We start from the raw sequence: 12636 nt of genomic DNA on the forward strand, positions 1-12636 counted from the left end.
CAGGTATGAGCTTTCGGCAAATTGTTAGTGCTGGCATCAATCTGGTGTATTGTAAATAGTCGTGGGCCTGCAGCACCTGAAAATCCAGAAAAGATCTCTACTACTACTGTACTGCATAATATGAAATGTCTTTGTTGCACTGCAATAACAAAAAATGTAACTAAAACCATAAAAAAAGAGAAGCTATGCACAAGGAAAGCTGAAATCATAAACAGGCAGGAAAAAAATTAGAACAAACAGCACCTATCAGACAGATTCCTCCCCTCCACCCACACACGATAACCATGCAGCTATTTAAACCACTGAGAGATAAACAAGAACAAAGCATTGATAAGGAAGAATAAAACGCCCGTTTTACACAATGTACGATATAATTCTAACAGTTTTGAATTTAAGTTCTCTCACCATTCCTGGGGAACAAAACTTAGGCAGCTGTATCTGTCCTCATTTTGTAACAGGTCTTAAGTAGTGGCCAATTCCATTCAAATTCAATAGAGGAGTCACAATACTGACTTCTTAAAATTTTATTAAATTAATCTGACTATATAGAGATCCCCTTAATCTCTCTGCTAAAGAAAAAAGACTGCAGCACAGCAGTCTTTTAGACTTAGTATACATACAGAAGAGGTTATAAATGCCCTAACCTTAGCAAAACTGGAATTCTTGCCTGAGTTGAGAGACATTAAAGAATATAATCCACAGGGTCACTCTTTCTCATGGGGACTCTGCTGTTAAATAAGAATGTGAGCTTGTTGTGCTGTGTTAGTAGTACAACTCGGTCTAAAACATGACAACCTTCATGTTCAAATCTGTAGGAAAGCACGCTTCATTTGCTCACAGAAATACTTGTTTTACTACTATAGTCATACTAAAACTTGCAGTGCAGATGACGTTAAAGTGGCATTACTTTCATTACCATCCTCCAGACAGCTCAGTCCATTACAGTAACAGTATGCAGATCAATAGTAAGGTTAATATTACTTGTAACTGTTCTGAGGTAGTTAACAGTTACACAGTTTGCCTAAACAAGTCCCTCCACCCTTTGCAATATTATTTAAATGCTTATCACTTAAAAGTACCATACTTGGCTTGAGGTAACTAGAGCCTTAAAAACCCCTCAATATTCCTGAGCTTCTAAAGCTCCTGAATACTTTACAGCTCAAGAACAGAGGAAAAAAAAAAATGAGGGCTTCTTCATTTTCCCTTCATTATCAGATAGAAGAAATTTCTACAGCAACTGGCTTTTGTACATAGCAGCTGTTATCATAGCATTTGTGCTCTGCTAGAGTCTTCTACCTGTTAAAATGGCTTATGGTCAGTGTTTCCCCTGGGCAGATTTCTCTCATCTTGTGAGAGGGCAAAATAGAATAACTACTGTGTTCACAAAGCAGCATGGGTTGCAGCCAGAGCTGCTACAACAGAGACCCAGAGCTTCAACTGAAGTTCAGAAGACATGTCGGTAATTAAGGTGATCGTTTCTGATGCCTGTGCTGCCTGTGATTATGTCACTCTTACAGTAAGAGTAGTCAAGCGTTACGATGTGCCTCTGCTGCCAGAATTGCAAGAACACTGCGTGTTGGTGTTTTCTGGTCCCGGAGCTGTACAGGTGATGAGGGCTTGTAAAAGATTAATATTAAAGAACAGGCTTCTAGGAAAACCAGGAGGAGAACGCCACTAAGATCTCCACTGATCAGAACTTCTTGCCAGAGAAGGAAGCGCATAACTGAAACAAAAGAGCCATTTACAGCTGAATACCAAGGTAATAAACACACACAAAAGACTATTTGTGATTGTTATTCATCAGACCATTAAAAATCACACTTAAAAAGTCACATTGCAGCCAACCAGCCTCATTTTCAGCTAATGTTTCTGTGATGTGTCCTATTGCTTCCTCCAAGCACAGGCATTTGCAGTTACTTCTGGAGAAACTTACCTTGTAATGCCTTGAAGCCCTGCAGAGGCACTCTGGATGAGCCAGTCACAAACTGGAGAAGTCGCGCTCTCCTCTCTTCATCAAAAAACTCCACAGCTTTCCAGAACCATTTCACGATGTTGCTGTCTGGGGTACAGTGTTTTAACCTCGTATTTGCCTTCCAGTCATTAACGTCGATTTTTCCCAGTCCACAAATGATGAGCTGTAAATTTAAAATATAATCAAATATTTCATCATTAGTAAACATAAAAATTGTTTGGCAGCTAACCAAATGATGAATAACTGAATTTGAAAAAATGACAGATTTTATACCAAAGGCAAATTATAACCTCGCACTAATCTTAAGCACTGCAGAAGTGTAACTTTTTTAAAAAAAAAAAAATCTTACCTTTGTACACAATCCATTTTTCAAATTACCTCAATTCAAATTAAAAACAAATAAAAATCAGCCATTCCATAAGCTCATACAAAAGTGTCTTGACCTGTCAACTAAATACCAGAAGCACAGATTCTACCCATGTGTGAAAGTGCATGCACAATTCACATTTGAACTCTATTTCTTTCCAGAGCGTAGCTGAGGGTGTGGTTTGGCCGGTCCAACTCTGGACCCTCAAAAGTAATCTTGTTCTTGTCATACAACACATTAATACAAATCAGACTTCTCTCCTGATGAAGAACTTTCAGGGCTTCTAAAATAGAGATTCACAATGGATCAGTTTAAGCTCAACGGGAATATCATTACGAAGACATTTTCTAGTGAGTAAGAATACTGGATCTTCCCCTTTCTTATTCTGCATCCACAAAATGATTCTAGGTTAACAGGATGGCTGTCTCACTGCTTCTGAGTGAGAATATTCAGGATAAAAGAAAAGCAATCACTGACATTCTAGTACAGTGAACAGAATAATTTACCTTGTGGCCATTTTATATGGCAAAAACCTCAGCTCCACAGCTAACAGACTGTATATTAGATTTCAGTTTTAAAACAAGCTTGGGATCTATGGGATTTGCCTTGAGAGGATATTGTTTGGATGCCAATCTTGACATTTTGTAGCACATTTGTCAGTGACAGCGCCAGACAGCACCTTTCCTTACACTGTATTTACAAGGCCAATTTAGTCTGGCATAACTCAGCTCTGCAAAACCACATAGCTGCCTGACACCAAAGTCAGTGCAGCGCACTGGAAGGGCTGGGAGCAAGCGGTGGGAGGTGGAAGGGAGTGACAGCCTATTTTCCTGGCAGCACTGAATTAATATTGTGAAACTGTACCATGAGAAATATGCACCACCACCTCTGCTGGAGTAACTCTCTGAAACAATCTGAGGTCACTGCAGATACTTCTCAGTAGGTTCAGCTGGGTTTTCAGGTATAGGAGAGGTTCTCCTTTCCTACCACTTCTGCAGTTGCTATGAAATGTTGCCTGGAAAAACCCTCTCGTAGCTCTCAGTGGAAGGTACACGCAGTCTCAGTGACTGCGTGACCTGGTAACCTCTCATACTAACTGTATTTCTTGCTATAGTGCACCTGCAAACCCCTAAAGCACCGGGGATACAACTTCGCACGTTACTCAGTCTCAGAAGAATGCCTCAGGCTTTTATTGTTACACTTGACGACATAACATAACATTAGTGGACTGACCTCTAACTCTTTCTCATCAAATGTCTTCAGCAGATGTTGTGGGATTACTTCATTAAATCCCTTCTGTAGAGCCAGAAACTGAGCTTCAATTCCTCGTAAAAATCGCCAGTTTACATAAAGTCTGCAAGCAAGTGCAAATTGGTTTTGTGAAAGATGTATTCAAATACAATAAAACTGCAATTTATCCAGCCAAAAAAAAAAAAGGCCTTACTGACAGGAATACACACAACACCACCACTGCACTACTACCCTTAGAAAAAAACCAACAACATAACACTGTCAATTACATCGAATAAGTAAAAGTTCCTCCCCACCACAGGAAATATAAAAAACTTTGGAAAAGGTATTCATGTACCTGACATACTCCTTTTTGTTTTCCTCTGTCACGGGGATGCTTTTGCCGTTGGGTTTCAGTTCATGTTGAATAATTTCCCCATATGCATTGTGTTCTACACAAAACGTATGGTCCAAGACTCCTGTGATATCATTCTCACTGGTGGAAGGAAATAAGCAAGTGACTCAGCAAAAACATATTCTGCAAACATATTACAGCCATAATATATCTGACAGACATCACAATTTAGTTTTTCAACAGCATTTCAAATTACTGCTTGGAAGCAAAAGGTGAACATACATTTTTACTATGTTATATTTTAAAACCATTATCAAAGTTTCAATGTTCTATTTTAAAAACATGTTACTGTTAAAAATAGGCAAAATACATTAAAATTTATGAACCGAGCACTTTAGAGTTCAGTAATCATTTATCTCCCCTCCCTGACCCCCAAATTTGAATACCTTGAGCATGTTAAGCCTTAAAGAAGCTGAACTGTACAAGAAAGAAGTTTCTTAAATCTGCCCGAGCAGATCAAAATACACTTCATTTCTTTTCAACTGGATTTAGGAACATTATCATGTATTAACCGAGACAGAATTCTAACGTTGTGAAATATGATACACAATACATACAGTATCCAGACTAAGCTGTTATGCAGATCAGGGTCAACCAATTCCATATCATCCAAAGTAATTGGCTTCCCTAGCAACTGCTTATAGAAAGGCAACGTGAAGCCCCCATCAATATAGTGTCCGTGAAACACAGCCATCCCCATTATCCGTCCAACAAAATGGAAATATGATAAGTGTTCCTAGAATAGAAAGAAGAGACCAAGCCATTCAGCTAATGAAGACCTCCAGGTCATATCTGCTGAATATGAAATAATATTTCAATACAAATAAAATAAAAAGAAACCCACAACACCAAACCCAAAAACCAAAACCCTATCCAGAGCTTTCTGTTTTGTTTGTTTTTATACACAGCAAATTGAGTGTATTGCTTCCAATCCAGAAGTCTTACTACTAAGAATCAAAATAAACTTAATTTCTCCCAAAGGAAACATAAATTCGACATCTTACAGAAAATTAAGAACATATTTGAGAAGTTTCTTTGATCAGTACTAAAAAGAAATTATCATATTATTGCACAAATTCAGTCTCTAGCAACACTAATGTGAGAATTAGGTTCCTAAGTCTAGAACACACTCCATATGTATTTATTTTTTAATCACAAAATTATATTTTACAGAACTCATGTTACCAGTCATACCGGGTTGACTGCAGAGTCTGGGTTGATTTGCAGTGTATAGATATCATCTCGGGAATATTGGAAGAGACCATAATATGGATTCAACATTTCATGTGACAATAGGTAGAGCCACTCCCTGAAGAAAATAAAATAATTTTTTGTGTACTTTAGACAAATGCATTCCAACACTGAGAATCTTTTCAAAAGAGTATGATTTTTTTAATCCTACTGTTAAACATAAATGTGAAGGAAGTTATCTCTGAACACGCTTAGATAAGGCTGAAACCAGAATTATTTTTACTGGCTCAATAACTGCACAGCACCTGACAGCTGATATATTTCCCAGCCTTCCAAGATTTTTCTCCAGGTTACTTATTTCCAAGAGAGTTTCTGACTATGATTCTCCATCATCCATTACACGCTAAGGACAAGACACTACGTATTCTATTGACTATACTACCGATATGTTCAATTTGAGCCTTTTAATATAAACCGTCTACAGGTAATGTATATATTTAGTTAAAGTTTTAATCACATGTTCACAAATCAGTAAATAATGGTCTAAGAATTGTAAAAACTGTAACACTTCCTAGTTTGGTCTTCCCGTATTCATGTATGGAAGACAGCAAAGGCTCCATGGCATACAGACTAAAAACAAAACCCACGCAGATACTTTGAAAAATAGTGCACAATAGCATCTGTAACTTCTTTATTTTAAACGCTATTAACATCATCAAACAATTAATAGTAGTTGATTCAACAAGACTGTTTTAATAGTTATGGCTAATTAGCATGTTAAAATATTTAGGAATGGATTTTGTGAAAACTCCACTGGCCATTTGTCATGAAGACATATGCAACGTAGGTTCCAGCGGTTACTTGCCACACACCAACTACAGATGCAGAAGGGATGTTTGGGAGCATTGTCTGTACTTTGAAATGAATACTAATGGTAAAAAAATGCAATTCAATGCAAACCATGAATACTCCTAAATGAGTCACACTCAGAGAGAGTAGATCCACATGCCAGAGGTGGAGAATATTATCAGTGAAGTAAACCAGCATCTGTGCAATTGGCCAATAAAATTCCTAACCCTGTATTAAAACGTGAATAACATCTTCATACAATCAATAAATGCCACTTTTTATAAGCAAGAAAAAAATAAGCTCAGACTATTGACAGGCTTAAGTTGCATACTAACTGCTAGTTTTTAACATTTTGCTTCAAACAGTAGTGACAATTTGCAATAAAGCTTATATTTGATGAAAGTTCTGCCACAAAGCCAAGTATTTAGTGGTATAAATTCTCAGATACGCAAGCTTTACTAACCAAAGAAAAATATGGTAATTTCAACAGATACCAAAAGCCTGTCTCACATATATGATAGATGTCTGATGTGATCTGTAACATGTATTTTGATTTATTTCCAATAAATGAGGGTTATTTTGATGCAGTTTTTCCTTTAAAAGACTATCTGAAAATACATATTCTTCTGACTTACAATGTGTTACAGAAATAAATTTAAATAAGAATAATGTAAAAAGAAACAGAGTTGATACTAGGCTGGCTTAGGATTCAAAGCACAAGTGTAGTTGGTATGTCTGGGGTGCGGGGGAAGAAACAGAAGACCGACTGTTTACCTGGCAACACCTCCATAATCAAGGCCTTCCTCACCACGAAATTTTATCATTAATCGTTTCCACAGGTCTTTTGGCCTCATCTTCATCACTTGCCTGTAGGACTCCTGTAAACACATAACACTTTATTTTATTAACTGCTATTTACAGACAAGAAGCTACAACTGTTTATTAGAAATGAAGGAAGTCTCAGACTCCAAGTCCGAAGGAGATACTATTAAAGGGGATACTATTTTCCTAGATACTAACCAGTTTCTCAAATCACAGACTGTTACTTAGTTTTCTACAAATATGATAACATTTGTCAAATAAAACAGATATGTGAGAACCACCACCTTCTGTTAAAGTGCCAGAGGTGTACAGTGATCGGAACATTCTCTTTCTCATTCTCACGTAACTTATAAAAAATTAAAATTTGTGTCAGTAAACTCCTTTTGTTTTGCGTAAAGGCTCACAATTTTTGTAGTCTGAAAAGCCAACAGTGGAGCTTCTACTCTGGGGATAACACATGTGCAAACCTTCAAGAAGCATCTCAAGAACAGAAGCATCAATGCCATCCCAGTAAATCTACAGAACTATTCCTATATTGGTAAGACTTCACCAAGAAAACGCAAAAAGAAAGCTGAAAGAGGCAAAACAAATGCTAATGTAAAAAAAGGAATTAAAACCAAATTTTCTAGTTATTTATGTCCAGTATGGGTGCTCTGAGCTTTGGCTTTGCAGAACAGAAAAGGTGGGTGTGCCTGGGACCCAACATACTCAACTTAGTTTTCACAACAAGAACATAGTAATTTTCACTTCTGTACAGCAGCCTTTCCTCTCTTTCTTTAGCTGATTATGACCCGATATGACTGTCTCCAAAGGGAAGACCGACACAAATTTTTCTTTGTTGGGAAAAACTGTGACAACACAGTGGGGCTATCAAGTTTGTGGGTAGGGTAAAAATGCAACGCGGATGGCCGGGATGGGTGATAAAGTTCTCAAGAAGACAGACTGTTCTCCAGAAAAAGCCAATGAATTATAACTGTGTTTAATGTCACAAAATAAAACGCAGATATCCCACTGTGGGCATCTCTGGTCATTCAGAAGCCTAGACAACTCATAAAATTGGTCTGATTCTGGGAAGAAAAAAAAAAAAAGAAGGACACCCCCCACCCCCACCCCCCATCAACCAGAATTCAGATAAATGCTCAGTAATCCAAACTCCAAAGATGAATGCTGTTCAACAGTAATTTTACTTAAGTTACAATAGATCAAAGATCACTAGTAATTGTCTGGTTTTCAATTTGTAACATTCCCTCTGTAACAGACATTAATATTCAAGGAAGAAGCGAGACAGTATCTCCAAATACATGAAGTGCTTGGACTCCTTCCTCAGTCCCTGCCACAGTCTGTACATCTCCAGCCACAGGGAATGCTTTCCTCATTTTTCTTTTTCACTACAGGGTAAATACATCTACTTTAAGTACCCAACTGTTCTTAACATCCCCTTGAAATACTTCCTCTTCCCATTTGCCACCGGTAAAATTCCAGCTTTAACTCCAGACTTCAAGATTTAATCTAACTGAATGACTTCTTTAGACAGTTGTGAACAACCCTCCTCCCCTTCCCTCAATGTTAAGAAATGGGTCAAATTCTCAAATTACCTCAAAAATCTCTTCCCTGGAGACCTCAATACGACAATGGCCAGCTTGAGGTTGCTGCTGTGACAGCTCTTGCCTCAGGATCTTGAGTTTCTGCACTAGGTCTCGCTTGTACCTTGGCACAGTCAGACACTCTGCCTCATCTGGAAGCTGACACAGGGACACTACCTGCTGCTGCTGCTGGTGTTGCTGATCTTTAAGTTGATTCTGGCGGCTAGAAACAAACACAGCTGTTTGCAGATATTCAAGTCATACATCCCCTGTTTTCTTGAGACTTTTCTTAAAGGTTAAGTCTTTGTAACTAAGCTACTTTCAATTTACTATGATTATTAGCGCGATTACAGTAAAAATGTTCGGGTCCAGTGAAAAATAAATTCAGAGATTTTATCCTGACTGAAGACATACGCTTCTGTCTTTCTTGGCAACTATCAGTTGTTTTTAGGGTTTGTTATTTCTATTAGTACTACTCTACAAAGTATGTAAAAGGTTATAGCACTATATAATAAGGTATTATCCGTACAATTTTACTGCTAAGCTGCTGACACTGAATTTCTCAGATACCATTTCCCTATTTCCTTTGCATGTTTTGCCTTCCTCCATTTTAAAATTCAGGGATCTGCCAAACGCTATGCCTCTAATCTACAGTCAATACCATAGTCTGTTTTAAATGGCTTGTCTGAAAAAGAGTAAGCTTACAAAAAGATGTTTGTACTGGCAGCTTGGCAAGGACCTTGTCCCTTGTACCTGGCCTAGTCTGGACCACAGGAATGTGGGAGTTCACATGTAACTAATTGGCACAGATAAATAAGTATTTTTACTAGCAATTCTAAGAGATTTTGTAAACCTAACTTCTTACCAGGAAAAGTAAATGAATCGTGTTGCAGAGATGTTCTCTCTTGTGTCATAAGTGGATATTTTTATAGCTTTTTAGTATGGCATTTCCAAACAACACAGGATAAAAGCTGTGTTTTACCTAAACCATGAAAAGAATATCTCTGTGTGGAACACATGAGAATACCCTAAATTTAATGGATAAATAAGAAAGGTTACAATTCAGAATGTTTTCCAGTGGAATGTTAATAAATTGGGGTTTTTTCAACATCAAAGACCAAAAAATATTACATGGAACCAAACACAGTTTTAATATATTTTAAAATTTCAACCTGTTGTCCGTTTTGAAACGAGGTCTACTAGAAGGCTCTCCTGGCCAACCAAATTCACCTCCAGCAGGCTTTTACCACAGGAACACTCAAAATTAGCAATTAAAAAAAGGAGTGGGGGTGTTCCCAGTTTGCCTTGTGGTTCTGACAGCTATTCTGTTATTTGCAAACCTTCTATTTCAAGCAATTTTGCACAACCGACCCTTAAAGGAAACCAACACCAGGTGACCAGGAAATCTTTATCAGTAGTCTTACAAGCCTAACATTTAGAAACCCCTGCAATGGCACACATTTTAGATCACTTCAGCAATAACTCAAAGCTTAATATTAATAGTAATATCTCTTTACTCCTGGGCTCTAAGGAGTGAATAATGCACAGAAATCCTACTTTGTTACTATGCCCTAGGATGCAGAAATTCAGACATTAGCTTAATCGATTTTTGTTTGTTTCACTGTGTTTTGTTGTTTGCTTCTGTTTTTTCATTGGTTTGTTGTTTTTTTAAATAAGGCTACCTTAACTTTATTCTCAAGCTGATCACATTAGTCTTACAATAAACTACAGTTATTTTAAGTCATTCCTGAGAAACCAAGTCACAACAATAGTTTAGAGACACACACTCAATGTGGTTCCAGAATATGGCTCTGTCATTTGTGCTATGTGCATGGTAATTTCTTTTCACCTGTTATTAATTTTAAATACGAATCTCACTTAAACCAGGACACCTTGATATACAAATTAAAGCAAAATCTTTGTTCTATCTTCTGAACTTTCTAATCCCATAAGGATGAGCATCTGAAAAAATAACTCCTTGTACATGCCTACCAGAGAAGGTTGTAATTATGAATGTATGCTCACTTTAGTATATACTACCTTTAAGAGTAAAAAAGACACAGTCCCCTAAAAACAAAGCTAGTCAATGTCAGTCTTAAAGAAAATGTAATCTCGGAAATGAGCATGAACTTAAGATCTATGCATCAAATTAAACCAATCTAAAATAGGGCAGTACTAGGAGGAGAAAAATAAAATGTCATCCTCCATATTAGACTAAAAATAATCAGTGCAGTATTAGCTAAACAATCTGCAGTGCTTAAAGTAATTAAATTTAATTTCTTAGTTTGTTTTCACAGCTGAATGACTAGGCTTGATTCTGTACAGTGCTTTAAGGATATAGCTAAGTACTTTTCAGGTGCCATAACTATCAAAACCTATCACAAACTCTTGGCCAATACTTTAAAACAGAACTGGGTAACAAGTTTGATTATTTTTATAACTTATAATGTCATCACTGGAAGAACAAACTGCTTTACTCAGCTCAATAGAAAAGTCAGTATCACTGAGACTAAACTTTTATTATGCCTTTGAACCTAAAACACTATCACACCCATCCCACCCAAATACTAAACTTATTTGTCAGATAATTTACAAAATGACAGGCCTAAGGCAAACTAGGTTGGGTTTTTTGGATTTTTTTTTTTGGGGGGTGGGTGTTTGCTTTTGTTTTTTTTTAAAAAAGAACAAATAAGGAGGTGGGCTTAAGGGGATGGGAAGAAGCTTTCACATATCCTGTTTGGTGCAATAAAAGACTAAACACCAGAGAAGATTTATCAGGCAGCAGACTTTGCTGATGACACTGTCGGTTGAATTTCTGAAATCCTTCCCTAATGAAAGACAGATGTACAAATGAAAAACTTAAGCACACTGTAGCAGTACTTTAAACTTAAAGAAATGCAAAATAGTTCTGTGATTCTGGAACTTGAAAGTCAAATTGGATTTTCCAGGTAACAAAGCTAGCTATGCATTTGTCCTCCACAATACATGTAGAACTAGCCACTATGACCCTACTGCCATTTAAAAATAAACCTACCTGTGAAGGACAGTTTTTCAAATATAGTCCAGTTAATTGAATTTTCTACAGTTTAAGAATTGCGCTGCTGTAGCTAAGAGGGTCAAGTTTTTCTGCAGGTAAAGTATCTACATCTGAATTAATTGAACGAACTTTTCTGTGTTTCAAACACAAACATGTTCCCCCACTGGCAAGTTTTTTTCAAGATCATGTTCATTTGAAACTACCAATCTAAATTCAGCTAGAATTAGTACTGATTTATTTTAAATTTAAAAAAAAAAGATTCAAAATTGTCTGGATGATGGGAGCTTACTGAAATTCTGTAATATACATGTACATAACCAATGATTTCTCTAAACAAAATACATATTTGTCAATAATTAGGCTCTTCACCCTCTTGGGGTGTTAAGTTCAAATGTATATTGGGCAGACAAAGGCTAGCCAGCTTTTATGTATTACACAAAAGATATGTTGACCTCCTGGATATTCTTTCCATTCCTTGGTTTTGTCTTTGCAGGGTTTGTTCCCATTATTCTTTTCTTCAGCTCTTCTTCCCAATGCTTCACTTCCTTAAAAGGACTATTCCTCCTACTTACTCCTTGCCCAGGGCTGCATGGCTTTCTATCTAACCAACTCTTCATTGTTGCTTCCACTTAGCACCTACTCAATACTTTACCGGTGTTTCCCAAGAGTATTAAAAGGTGTTAGTAGGAGAAACAATACAAACTCCCAAACAGCTTGGGGGGGGAGGGGGGGGGGGGACCGGGGGAATAATTTGTTTGCTTTTTGGTTTCCATTTTTAGTAGAAAATCCCCCAGTGTGAAATAACTGCCTAGGGAATAAAAAAAAAAAAAGCCAGAGTTCTTTTGAGTTTCCCCTTCTCTTTCTAAAAGTGCTATATGAAAATGTGATAAGGCAGAAAAAATACAGTTCCTATTTTATTTTATTCTTTTTTTGTAAAAAAATCTGAGTTAAATTACTGGTGTCTCATTTTGAGAACATCTCAACTAGTCTTACTCTAAAACTGAAGGTAGGTGCTGAATTATTTCTCCTTTATTCCAGGAGAACAGTTGAACACTTATGCACCCTCACCTAACTCATCAGTATTTCATACCGCTGGCTATTGAATGCAACCTCATGGTTGAAAACAAATTCTCCATAATTGAAAGTAGTACGAAGTATAAATAAAAGGAA

At 37.0% G+C, this 12636-nt stretch overlaps 1 protein-coding gene across 2 annotated transcripts in view; it reads right to left on the reverse strand.

Moving 5' to 3' along the window:
• The window catches only part of SMURF2 (SMAD specific E3 ubiquitin protein ligase 2), a 66823-nt gene that overhangs the window by 3115 nt on the left and 51072 nt on the right, over window positions 1–12636 (reverse strand). For both annotated transcript variants that reach the window (XM_049811637.1, XM_049811638.1), the window contains 8 exons: window positions 8442–8652; window positions 6799–6902; window positions 5179–5293; window positions 4542–4720; window positions 3928–4065; window positions 3573–3693; window positions 1934–2135; window positions 1–76 (listed from right to left, as the gene is read on the reverse strand). In XM_049811637.1, coding sequence (XP_049667594.1) covers window positions 1–76; window positions 1934–2135; window positions 3573–3693; window positions 3928–4065; window positions 4542–4720; window positions 5179–5293; window positions 6799–6902; window positions 8442–8652 — 1146 coding nt within the window. The remainder of the gene's footprint in view (window positions 77–1933; window positions 2136–3572; window positions 3694–3927; window positions 4066–4541; window positions 4721–5178; window positions 5294–6798; window positions 6903–8441; window positions 8653–12636) is intronic.

Source organism: Accipiter gentilis, chromosome 10 (genome assembly GCF_929443795.1).
Source record: "Accipiter gentilis chromosome 10, bAccGen1.1, whole genome shotgun sequence".
NCBI lineage: Eukaryota > Metazoa > Chordata > Aves > Accipitriformes > Accipitridae > Astur > Astur gentilis.